This window comes from Panicum virgatum, chromosome 2N, assembly GCF_016808335.1.
Source record: "Panicum virgatum strain AP13 chromosome 2N, P.virgatum_v5, whole genome shotgun sequence".
Lineage (NCBI taxonomy): Eukaryota > Viridiplantae > Streptophyta > Magnoliopsida > Poales > Poaceae > Panicum > Panicum virgatum.
The window spans coordinates 10,814,090-10,826,493 of record NC_053146.1 but is presented as its reverse complement, the minus strand read 5'-3'; the positions used below and the strand labels follow the sequence as shown (position 1 = coordinate 10,826,493).

At 50.5% G+C, this 12,404-nt stretch overlaps 1 protein-coding gene and 1 pseudogene across 1 annotated transcript; both read left to right on the top strand.

Moving 5' to 3' along the window:
* The window catches only part of LOC120658041, a 31,586-nt pseudogene that overhangs the window by 7,378 nt on the left and 11,804 nt on the right, over positions 1-12,404 (top strand).
* Positions 10,033-11,858, top strand: LOC120658043 (DIMBOA UDP-glucosyltransferase BX8-like). Its single transcript, XM_039936247.1, has 2 exons — positions 10,033-10,707; positions 10,787-11,858. Exons 1-2 carry the CDS (start codon positions 10,209-10,211, stop codon positions 11,674-11,676), a joined length of 1,389 nt encoding a protein of 462 aa, XP_039792181.1. The 5' UTR covers positions 10,033-10,208; the 3' UTR covers positions 11,677-11,858.

Sequence of the window (12,404 nt, the reverse complement as noted above, 5' to 3'; positions counted from 1 at the left end):
AATGCTGACTAATCCAACCAGACCAACTTTTAATCCAGCTTTTACAATCCCACGAGGTAAAACCTAACTCCTGCAATCTCTAGCTTATCCAAACCAAGCCAAAGATTAAAAAAAATATAGAGTTAAGTAAAGTTATCTCTTCGCTTGCACTCGTCACTAGCTTAGGGCAGTCTTAATCCTCCATCTCATCTGCTTAATTTCCATTGCATCAAATATATAACCATGTAAGTAAAAGTTAACATGGTAGAAGAGCTAATGAGAAGATAACAAAAAAGATAAAATTGTTTTCATGCAAGTAACCATGACTACCGAAAAAACTAAGGAAAAAAAAGATAAGAGGACAGGGAGAAGAAAGGGGAGAAAAAACATAATTAGATAACAGTTTATTTAGCAGACGGCGCCTAGCTCGGTTGGTGAGACTCCCAATCTGGATGCTCACCTGCCGAGATATACTTTGTATGTCTACTTCCTCCGTCTAAAAATAAATGCATTCTAAGACCGGCCACACAAACTAATGTATAGTATGAAATTATAAAAATACCTCTCATCTTTTGTGAGAATGATCCGAAAACTATCTTATCTTTATGTAAGAAGACTCGGGAATCTTGTCTTTTATAGTAGTTAGATGAAAGTAGCTATTTTTTGTAGGGTAAATTTTAAATTCTAGATATGCAATTATTTTAGAACAGAGAAAGTATACAGCAACAAGACAAATATAGGATTGGCCATACATCACGCATCCAAGCGTTAAATGCGCTGATGTAAAAAAACGAGGAACAAAGGAACTCTTTTTTTTCCTCCTATGGTTTCCCAGCTCCACGTCAGCCGAGGGGGACACGTCTTATGCTTAACACGACACGAACGGCCCAGCCCATTGCCATCCGCGATGTGTTCTGGGCCGTGGCCAGGCCCATCGGGACGATATATTTCGGTATGGTTACTGGCTACACCCATTCTGTATTTGAGCCCATTGCCATCCGCGGTACGCGATTGGCTTGCTAGGACAAAGACGCCCAATGGTCAGACGCCCAATGGCCACGATGATGAATCTGCGGGTGACCGTAAACTCAGCAACTCATGGTCGACGCCCGACCCACGTGATGGACCCCCACTCGCTCTCTCTCCGCTGAGCTCTCTCTCCTCCCCCGGCTCTCTTCTCTCTCTTCCTTTTTCTCCTGGATCTCGGCTCCGGCCGTAGGAGCTCCGCTCCCCATGGCGACCGCGCCTCTCCCATCCCCTTCCCCTTCCCCCGCCCCCTCCCCTTCCCCTTCCTTCCCCTAGACCAGATCCATGGGGATGGAGCAGCGCCGAGGCGGTAGCGGGCCGTCGACGAGCCCCCTCCCCCGTCCCTTCCCCCTTCCTCCCCCAGGCCGGAAACATGGTGGCGGCAGGGAGGCGCGGCGCGGCGGCGGGCCCACTTCGGGGCGGCGGCGGGCCGGCGGCGAGCCCCCTTCCCCTTCCCTTTCCCCTTCCCTTCCCCCAGGCCAGATCCGTGGTGGCTCCGTGGCGCCGGATCTGCGGCGGAGCGGCGCCCCCGAGCGGATCCGCGGCGGCGCTGGGGAGCTCCGCCCCAGGGTGACCGGCACAGCGGGCCGGCGACGGCGAGGAGCGGAGGCGGCGCAGCAAGCCGGTGGTGGGGAGGAGGCGCCGCCCGCCGCCGGGTTGTTTTTTTTCTTTATTTTTTATAATCTGAATAAAATTTTTTCTATCTTCAATTTTTTTTGATGTAATTTTTTTCAATTGATTTTTGCGCAAATTTTTTCTCGTTAATTTTTTTCCTATCTCTTCAGAATTTTTTTCCATCTCTCACAATTTTTTTTCTTGAAATTTTTTTATCTGTCTAAAATTTTTCTTGAATTTTTTTTCTCTCTAAAATTCCCCTTGAAATTTTTTCTCTCTCCGAAAATGTTTTCTAAATTTTTTCTAAACTTTTTTATCACAAAACGACAAAAACTTACTAAAAAAGAAAAAAAAACAGTCGGGAGATCGACCGTAGGGAGCCCCTCCCTACGGTCAACCGTAAATTAGCGAGACCCCCCAATGGCTCCGGTGCAACAGTTGTAGGATACTAACCATCACATTTATAAATCGTCAGTAGTTGGAAATGTGAAGAAACAATTACCATGTGATTTTCCCAGGCTCATTCGAACCCTAGGTCAATCTATGTGTAAATATATTTTCATACTTAATTTATCTGTAGAAATAAATGTTATAAATTTTGCCCCAGGTCGACCCGCGCAAGCAGCTAGCGCCTTCCACGGTTCCGCCGTGCGCTGGACGGCGTCGAAGCAGGCTGGACGGCGTCGATCCGGCCACATGTCACACCCTAAACTTTTTGGATTTCAGGATGTGATTAGAAGAAAAAGTAAAGCAACGATTTTTTGATAACTTTAAAATTTTCCAATATTTATTTTCTTTATAGGAAATTTAGTGTAGGGAAATATTTGGTTGTGTTTCTAAATTAAATGAGGTTGTTCAGTTTGTCTTGCATTCATGCTGATTGCATAATATTTTGAATGAAAAATAAATTTTAAAATACGATTAGACTTTCTCTCAATCAGTCTTGCTTGCAATCCAAAATCATTTCCTTGATCTTCATCTCGTTGAAATCTTTTCAATACCTAGCCAGGCAATTCTACTTCTTTCTTTTCTAACCGATAATTTATCCTTCTTTTCTATGCAATCAATTAACCTTTTATTTAAGCCTCATCTCATTCAACCATATTCTTTCCCTTTAAGTATTTCTCTGTTTCTTTGCAAGGAGCCAACTCAAACTTGCATGCAATCTTTCACGTTCAACTTTAAGCTAGTGCTGCCATGCACTATATTTTTGCACACAAACTCATTCATCTCTTTCATGTCTACGCGTTCGTTTCCTCTCCTGGTTGCGTGGCCGGCTTATTTAGCACTAATGCCCCACCAATGAGCAAAACTGGTTGCCACTAACTCTGTTTAATTCCAATAAATAGGAATACGAGAGGTTACCTCTCAGCATGGCTCGCGCAGATAAGCTCCATCAGCGCCCACCGTTCGTCTACTTGTCTCCTCCCTTCCGTTTCTCCCTCATCAACGCCCCCCTGTTGAATGCCTTTGATGGCCGGCCACATCACGAGCTCGATCCACCAACATCTCCTCTCCCCTGCCGGCTGCTCCTCTGCCTCCCTCGTCGCTCTATAAAGCGGCAGCACTGCGCGACCCTGCACCCCCTGTTGCTTCGCCCCTGCAGCCACCCCTGCGTCGCTGCTGCCAGCTGCCCACGCCCGAGTGCAGCGCCGGAGAGCAAGCGGCCACGACCCCAGGCTCCGCGAGGCCAAGCCGCACGTCCGCCGCTGCTGCTCGTCGTCGGAGCGTACCTGGATGCCGTTCGCTGTCCGTCGCCGTTTTCGAAGCTGCCGTCATCCTCCGCCGCCCGTGAGAACCTCTCCGTGCTCCCCTCCATCTCCTCTGTCCGCTGCACAACCCGCCGCAGACCCCGCTGCCCGTGCGCCGTGAGGTGTCCTCCGTGCGCCAGTCTCGGGCCAGGCCAACCTCCGGCGCCTCTATCCAAGGAGAGTACGCGTCTCCTGTAGCCTGGTGCCTCCATGGCCAGGCATCGCCATCCCCCATCGTTGCCTGCACCCGCGCCTCCTTCTGGTCGGGAGAGGCACTAGGAGCGCTGCCGCACCCCCCCCCCCCCTCCCTGCAAGCCGCCCTGTCACGCTCGCCCAGGAGCCCGTGGTGTCCCTGCTCCGCGTGACCCGATGCCCTGCGTCCCCAGCGGCAAGTCTCCTGTTCCCTTGCGCCGCCCGCGTACCCCGCAGCCACCCTGCTGCCCTGGCGCCCCTTCTCCAAGTCGCCCTCCTCTCTGCAGCATCGCCGCGCAGGCTGTTCGCTGGTCACGAACAGAGCAAGCCGCCGCCGACTGCCGGCCCTTCTCGCCGCGTCCGTTGGCCGTCGGACCAAGCACCACCATGACGACCCCTCATCGAGCCGAATCTGAGAATCGCCCAATTTGCACTCGATTTAGGTGAAAATTATTGATTAATCTATTAAGATAAGAGTTAACACGTGTCCGTCTCTCCACACGACACGTGTTAATCTACATCTTCGAGGCACTTAATCAACACAATTCATCTAAAACGATCGCAAATCCGGTAGTCCCGGTATGTGCTCCAACATACACCTAGGATCTAGCAATGCACATACCGTTTACAATCGGATACATCACCACAGAACCATAAAGAGCAATTTTACATTACCAAAGTTCTACATAGGTTTAATATAGGGGGGTTCAACTAACTTCCATTACAAGCCTTGGACTCACGAAAGCCATATTAAACAGGACTTAGAATTTATTATATTTACGTGGTCTCACGAAGTTCGATTACGATAAAGACCTACTAAAGTAATGATGCCTTGCTTAAGGACATCATTACAGCCACCACGACCTACTCCTCCCCCATGTTTGGATCAGCGGGGTAGAAGTGGCCGAACACCACTTCCGGTTCACCTGCAACTAGGTTTACAAAGCAACCTGAGTACAAAAGGTACTCGCAAGACTTACGCGATTAAATAAGCAAGGATTATGCAAGGCTCAATGGAAAGTTTTAGGGTTAAGTAATTATTGCATAGCAAGAACTCTCTAAACTATCACCTAGCAAGATTAATTATTCTTGCCCAAACCCCAAAAGTTTTAGTTGATTAAACACATAATACATGAAATATAAATGATCATAGATGTGACATGAACCAAAGCCAACAATACCGAAACTCTCTACGAGGAATTCGACGAACCAAGAGTTTGCTCATAACAGAGAGCGCGGCAATTCGAATTGATTAAAATCTTGCAAGGGTGTACTACTTTACCCACACGACGCGAGGACCATGCAACTCACCCAACTGATCACGCTGGGCAAAGAGGTGCTCACGTCAACCGTTCCCAACAAGACTCGATCATTGAACTTCACACCAAGCTTACGCGTGGAGTAACTTAGGTCCACCGGAGACACCTCTAAACTTTCCTACATATAGGTCCACCGGAGACACCCCTAAGCCTCCCTGTATAGCCCTTGGCCATGTATATAGGACTGCACATCAATGATCAAGTCAAAAGAGGTAATTGGCTCATCCATACCATTATATTGGATATGTGGTAGCACGAAAAGTTGCTCAAAATCGATGGCATCCATGGGCGGTCCTTAAACGATCCAAGCGGACTATGCCCATGTGACAACATTCTCTAGGCCCTACCATTCCGCTCGAATCTCGGTACTACCAAACCCTTACAACCAAACCGAACTAGTGCAACAAGGATAACCGGCAAGTGTGATACTCCAAAACATCTTTCCTAGCAACCGATATAAGTATTCTAAGCAGGGCTAAGCATCTAATCAAATTAAGTAGTTCATTGACTAACAAGTGACAAAGACATGGATAACAATTCAAGAAAGGGTAATGCAAGAGAGTAGGTATCAAAATGCAATACATACATACTATACATATATAGCCCAACAATACCCAAGTGGAATAGCTAAACTAAATCAGATTAGATAGGTGCAAGGAATATTCTTAGCTGCTTGCCTTGGTTAACTTCGGGCTCGACCGCAAACAGGACTCCAGGCTCGGGCTCAACGGACTCGGTGGGCTCCACGGGTTCGATCTCCGACGGTTCGGTCACTAGAATGCATGAATGAGATGCAAGAATTAAGAAATGAACTTACACAACAAGCATAAATCTCATTTTAAATTGAGCATGTAGAGGACATCACCAGGAACTCATGAAAATTGGTTTTGCAGCAAAAGCAATTTCCTATAACTAATCATAAATAGATCAATTTTAAGCCACTCTAAACAAGTAAATCAGAAAAGGCATGACAACAAAACTAAACAAATCCAATAAAATTATCATAGCTACTAGGCATGAAAACAAAGCTAACAAAACTAGTTTCACCATTTTATCACTTTCCTGCAAAAAGTTCTAGCTTAAACCATTTTCGAACAGAACAAACGGAACACACTAAAACTTTAACAAACATCAAAGAAACATATGAGAAAGTATCACCATTGCAAACTATACTTCACAAGTAGTCTAACAAAATTTGGTTTGGAATTTTTAGATCAATACACAAATAAATAAGCATTTTAATCACTTTTGCAAGATAAAACCATAGATAAATCTACAGCAAAGTAACATGCAAAACAATATTTTTCTTGAGTATATATAAGCTAGAGGAATCCAACAAAATAAGTTTCACATTTTTCTGAGCTATAAACGAATTTTCACGGATTTTGCAATCGCTACAAAAATAAACATGTTTGAAAACGCTAAGCGCACCCAACAGAGCCGGCCCAGACACTGACAGGCGGGCCCCACTAGGCAGGCGCCCCACCCAGGCCGGGTCAAGGCAAGGCCGGGCCTTGACCGCGGTGCGGTCGCAGCCACGACGCGTGTGGCGCTTCGCGTGCGTGCGCGCACGTCGCGCACGGCGACGGCGGCGGCGGCGCAAGGCGGTGCCGGCGAGGCGGGGCCGGAGAGGGGCTGGGGGCGCGCGCAGGACATGTTCTAGGGCGAGGCAAAGCTCACCCCACAAGCGGACGACGAGGAGAAGCGACGGGGAGGTGGCGCGACGGCAGCGGGCGGCGGCGAGCGGAGGGCGGGACCGGCGGCCCAAATCGATGGAGGAGAAGGGGGAGAAGCTCCCCATGCGAGGAATCGAGGAGGGGTTCATCGGAGACGACGAATTGCGGCCGGCAGCGGAGCTTCTCGCGGCGGCATCAATGGAGGTCGGCCGGGTATGGGGTCGATTCCGGCCGGGGTTGGGCCCAATCGAGTCCGGTGAGGGGCGGTGGAGACAGAGGGTGAGGTGAGGAGGCCGTGGGCAAGCAGAATCGAGGAGCGGTGGCCGAGGCTGGTCGGGGCGCCGGCGGCGGGGCAGCTCTGCTCGGCTCATGCGCAGGGAAGAAGATGAGGAGATGGGGAACGCGGCCACGGGGAGGATAAGGTCGACGGCGAGGTCGCGGATAAGGGCATGCACAGCGCGGGGAACGACGATGGCCGACGCGTGGAACGAAATTGGACGCCGGCGAAGCCGACACGCGGCACGCCGCGATGCGCACGCGCCAGCGCTCCGCGCGCTCCATGTTTTGGGGTCCTGACAAAATCCGTTCCACCGGTCTCCTTGACCCCTCAATCGCCAGAACGCCGCCGCCTTGGAGCAGCTTCACAGCCGGCGGCGGCGGCGGCAAGATTCCGGGCGTTTCTGGCTCTCTCCGCCGTAGGTGTGCACACCCCCGTGACCCCCTCGATCTCCTCTCCATTTTCCCCTGCTCGCCCAAGCCCCTAGGCCGCCCAAACTCCGGCAAGGAAAAGTTCCCAGGGGACCCAGGAGCTCCGTCCGCCAAGGGAGCTCTATTCTGAGTTCTTTCCAGTTTGGCCCTTGAAGAAAGATGTAATTTTCTTAGTTTCTCTGGTGTCTTGCAAAATCTGTAGAAAACCCCCAAGATTTAATGCATCTTTTCAATCCAGCCCAAGCCATGTTCTTTTGCAGATCTGACCCCAACCTTTAATCTTTTCGCGAGCACTATTGTATGTGCCTTGCGTAATTCATCTGCTAGCCCCTGAAATCTATAGTGAATCACAAATAGGTCCCTACAGCCTTGTTTTATGCATAGATTCCACATTTTTAGATCCGTTTTAACCCGTTCTTGTTGCGTTAGTCTTCTAATAGGCTAAGCTATCGTTTAGTAGTGACGTTGTGCCGTAGTTTTGGTTTTAAAATTAAATATAGATTTAATTTGAATAATATCCTCTCATCTAGCTTTTCTAATTAAAAGCTAATTAGATGCTTATCTCAGTTTTTTCATAATTGATGTTAATATGCATAAATACCAACGTACATGTGTTTTTCTAATATTAGTTTGTTTAGTTTACCACAATCATAAAGCTATGCGCTTAGATGCTCTCACAAGTTTCTTTCTAATTAATTGTTTAATTAGTGTAATTTATGCATAGACAATTATAAATAAAATTTGCTAAGTTCTACTTTGCTTTTGTAAATATTAATAAAATATGACTTAACTATAATCCAGGATATTTCTTTGAAATGTTCTTCACATTTGTTTTTTAATTAAAATAAATAAAACTTATAGTTGTTTTGTTTTCTTTTATAACACAAATCTTCGGGTAGCTGTTTCTTTTCAACCGTAGCTCCGTTTTCCGTGTTTCTTGCGCTCTCGTAACTGTAGCAGCGAGCCCTATCCTTTAGTGCGCTCTTTTAAAGCCTTGCTTTTGTTCTGGTGTACTGTTCTTAGTTGTATTTATTGTTTGCTTTGCATGGTTGCTCGTTGATTGCTTCGAGTAGAAGAATCGTTGTTCGAAGCTTGAAGATCAAGAGTTCCAAGTGAGCAAGAGTAGAAGAGCAGTAATAGTAGCTTTTCGTTGGAAAAAGGCAAGTGTCCCTAACCATCATTCTACCTATGCTTTATTACAAGAATACTATGAATTAATTGAAACATGGAGAACCACCCAGAAAAACAGTACAACTACAAGAACCATATGGCTCTGGTCTTGGCTGATTAATTAGAGACTCTAATTTGAAGCGGTCTTATCGAAAGGGCAAGAGGGGTGGCAGTAGATGGGGTATAGCCCAGTCCTCTTGGGAAGTGGGCTTTGCTAAGACACTATGCCCATTAGGGAGGTTTATGCTCTACTACTGCTCCGGAAACCTTAGCGGACTACTTCTTTTTAGAAAATCTTTGTAAAGGCCTCGTAGCATCCCTATGCTATCACACCTCGGAAGTGTGGTATTGTGCCTAGCTAGCACAGCATGGTTGGGTCCAAAGTTCTTCTGAACTTTTACGCGACTTGTAGGTAAAGTGTACAACTTCTGCAGAGTGTTTAAAACTGATATGTCTGCCGTGCTCACGGTCAAGAGCGGCCTGGACCCTCACATGATTAATTTTAATTGAAGATGGATTTAAATCACATTCTGGTTATTTCTGTGGCCTTGCTGAGTACCAACCATAAGTGTACTCACCCTTGCTAACCGCTGCTCAGAAGAAGAAGGTGTGAAGTCTGCTGAAGATGATGATGAATTCTAGGCGTACTCAACCCCCAGTCGATTGTCTGTGAAGTTTGGAGCCTCCATTTTCAGAATAAGCTGTTAACTCTAATAGTCTTTTAACTGTTGTCTCTTTTCGTGATACTGTTGCAGATTATTCACTGATGAAGTCACTATATGTATGAAACTTGATCCTGGCATTCATATAGTTATGCATTCAGCTTTGTTCTTAAAATCGGGTGTGACACCACACTGTGAAGTAGGCCAAGGAGACGTTGAGCGTGGCGTAGTATGCTAGCAGGCTGGACACACCCGCGGATGCGGCGACGCATCACCAGACGCCACACGCGAGGATGAGGGGCATCGTGGAAGGAGGGACGGTGGCGCCAGCGCCATCGGGTTTGCCGCCATGGCCTCGTCTCGTGCATGGCGGCCGGGAGCGGCGGCGGCACCAGAGGAGGAGCGCGTCGCCGCCGCCGAGGAGGAGACGAAGCGGGTGCGCCTGCTCCTCGACGACGCGCCGGCCTTCCGTGCTAACGCGGGCCCATCGCCACGGACCTGGGCACAGGGTTCTATAGCACCACCGCCACCGTCAGCGGTGGTCTTGTGCTCGAGGTCGCGTTGTACTCTGCGTGCGTCAGATTATTCGGGTTTCGAATTATCCGTCTGATTCCGAGTATCCACAAGTTTCAGTTTTATGTATGAATTCTCATCCGAATAGAAATTCAGGGTGGATTCGGATTTTAATTTAGGATTTTGGTTTTAGGTGCTGAGACACTTCATCCCAATCCGACCTGCTGCCATCACTGCTTACGATGCTTCAGTTTTTCAGAGCCCCATCCGGCCATCCCTGACCGGTTACAGGCTTTAAAGCGGCGGTTGGACGAGTAAATGGGAGCCGTGACGTCACCAGTGACGCGAAACGAACTGCCGTTGGCGCGAAGCGGACGCACGATTTTCTCCAGGACAAGTCTGTTGCAACGCATACGGAGTGAGTACCCCACTACAGGACACACGCATGAAGCTAAGCTGCCTCCAATGATTTGATTTCCATTACATCTTCTGATTGGTACTCTACTCCAGCAGCCCAGCCTCTGTCTGCGCGGATCGAGCAGGAGCTCAGTGGTCCGCGGCGCTCCCCGGCCGAGCACGGACACGGCACACACGGCGATGGCCGGCGGCCGGGAGCCTCGGCGACGGCGCGCGCTGGTGCTCCCGCTGCCGTTCCAGGGCCACATCGACCCGATGATGCACCTGGCCGGCGCGCTCCACGCGCGGGGCCTCGCCGTCACAGTCCTCCACACGCGCTTCAACGCGCTGCACCCCGCGCGCCACCCGGAGTTCCGCTTCGTCGAGGTCCCCGACGGCGTGCCCGCCGACGTCGCCGCCGCGGGCCGGATCATCGACGTCATCCTCGCCATGAACGCCGCCATGGAGGCGTCGCCCGCGCCCGTGCGGGCCGCCCTGGCGTCCGCGATGCTCGCGGGCGGTGACGAGGAGGCCGGGGCCGCCGCGTGCCTCTTCATCGACGGCAACCTCCTCGCCGTGCAGCGGGTCGCCGCCGGCCTCGGCCTGCCCACGCTGGTGCTGCGCACCGGGAGCGCCGCGTGCTTGCGGTGCTTCCTCGCGTACCCCATGCTCCATGACAAGGGATACCTTCCTCCCCAAGGTCAGTCCATGTCGATCACAGCAAGATTAAGTTTTAAATTCTGATCTAAACTCGGTGTTCCGGCCTGTACGTGCTCCAGAGTCAAACCTGGACACGCCGGTGCCGGAGCTGCCGCCGCTGCGGGTGAGGGACCTCTTCCTCTCGCCGGTGAGCAGCCACGACAAGGTCCGCGAGGTCCTCGCCCGGATCACCGAGACCGTGCGCAACTCCTCGGGCGTCGTCATCAACACGTCCGAGGCTCTGGAGGCCGCCGAGATGGAGCGGCTTCGCGGCGACCTCGCCGGCGCCGGCCTCCCGCTGCTGCTCGCCGCCGGGCCCTTCCACAAGCTCTCCTCCCGGAGCGCCGGGAGCAGCCTGCTCGACCAGGACCGCAGCTGCATGGCGTGGCTCGACGCCCGCGCCCCCGGCTCGGTGCTCTACGTGAGCTTCGGGAGCCTCGCCGCCATGGATCCCGGCGAGTTCCTGGAGGTGGCCTGGGGCCTGGCGACCAGCGGCCACCCCTTCCTGTGGGTGGTCCGCCCCAAGCTCGTCCGGGGCTGCGACGGCGCGCAGCTCCCCGACGGATTCGAGGACGCCGTCGCCGGCAGGGGCATGGTGATCCGGTGGGCGCCGCAGCAGGAGGTGCTGGCCCACCCGGCGGTGGGCGGGTTCTGGACCCACTGCGGGTGGAACTCGACGCTGGAGAGCGTCGGCGAGGGGGTGCCGATGCTCTGCCGGCCGGACGCCGTGGACCAGATGATGAACGCGCGGTACGTGCAGGAGGTCTGGGGCGTGGGGTTCGAGCTGGAAGGCGAGCTCGAGAGGGGGAGGGTCAGGGACGCTGTTCGGAGGTTGATGGAGGGGGAGGGGGCTGAGATGAGGGAGAGGGCCAAGGTGCTTGGCAGGAGAGTAGCAGACAGCTGCTTGGAGAGCTCTGGGTCTTCTCGGATTACCATGGACAAGCTGGTCAGCTACATACTGTCTCTGTGAAAGTGTGAAGTGTGAACCTTCTGCTAGCTGCATGCATGGATGTGTTGGGTTAAACATTCTGGGAGGAGATTAGTGGCTGATATTCTGAGGCCTATTGGATGCATTTATTCGTCGATGAACAATTCATGTGTAATTCCGATGCTCTCTTGATTTCTCTGGTGTAAGTTTGTCCCCTTGATATAGCAGCTTCTTTTTTTTGCATTAAGCAGAAAACGAGAAAAAGTCACATACAAACCCAACGCCGAATGGGAAAATCATCTGACAAGCACCAAACGGTCACAAGATCCGTTTCAACGCATTCGTAGGAAACTTATACATGCCCGTATTGTAATTAGTATCTCAAACTTGAGCTAGGACAGTAGTTGCTATCCTGTCGTTCAATCTCCTCTGTTCGTTGTACATGTTGCTTCACGGGGCAATATTGAGTACAAGAACACTTGATCTGCTGTAGACTAGTGTTGACGTTGCACGTTTAGAAGGTGTAAAGTTTTGATGTAAAATATCACATTGGATATTCTGGCACACATTTGAAGTATTAAATGTGGACTAATTACAAAATAAATTATAAAATTTGTGAATAAACTTGCAGCATGTTTCAGACATGTTCAACAAGAGTGCTTGTGCCAGCTCTTGGTGGACCAACTATTGGAAGCACCTCATTACGCCAGTGTCAACATTGGTGACACCTTTTGGTGCCACTCCTTCCCTGGAGGCGATGTTGACACCTC

Bases quoted from the DNA above. Each gene is read 5' to 3' on its own strand.
- LOC120658043 (XM_039936247.1), top strand. From the start codon at position 10,209: ATGGCCGGCGGCCGGGAGCCTCGGCGACGGCGCGCGCTGGTGCTCCCG. The intron at 10,708-10,786 runs GTCAGTCCATGT...TACGTGCTCCAG, and splicing joins GGGATACCTTCCTCCCCAAG to AGTCAAACCTGGACACGCCG.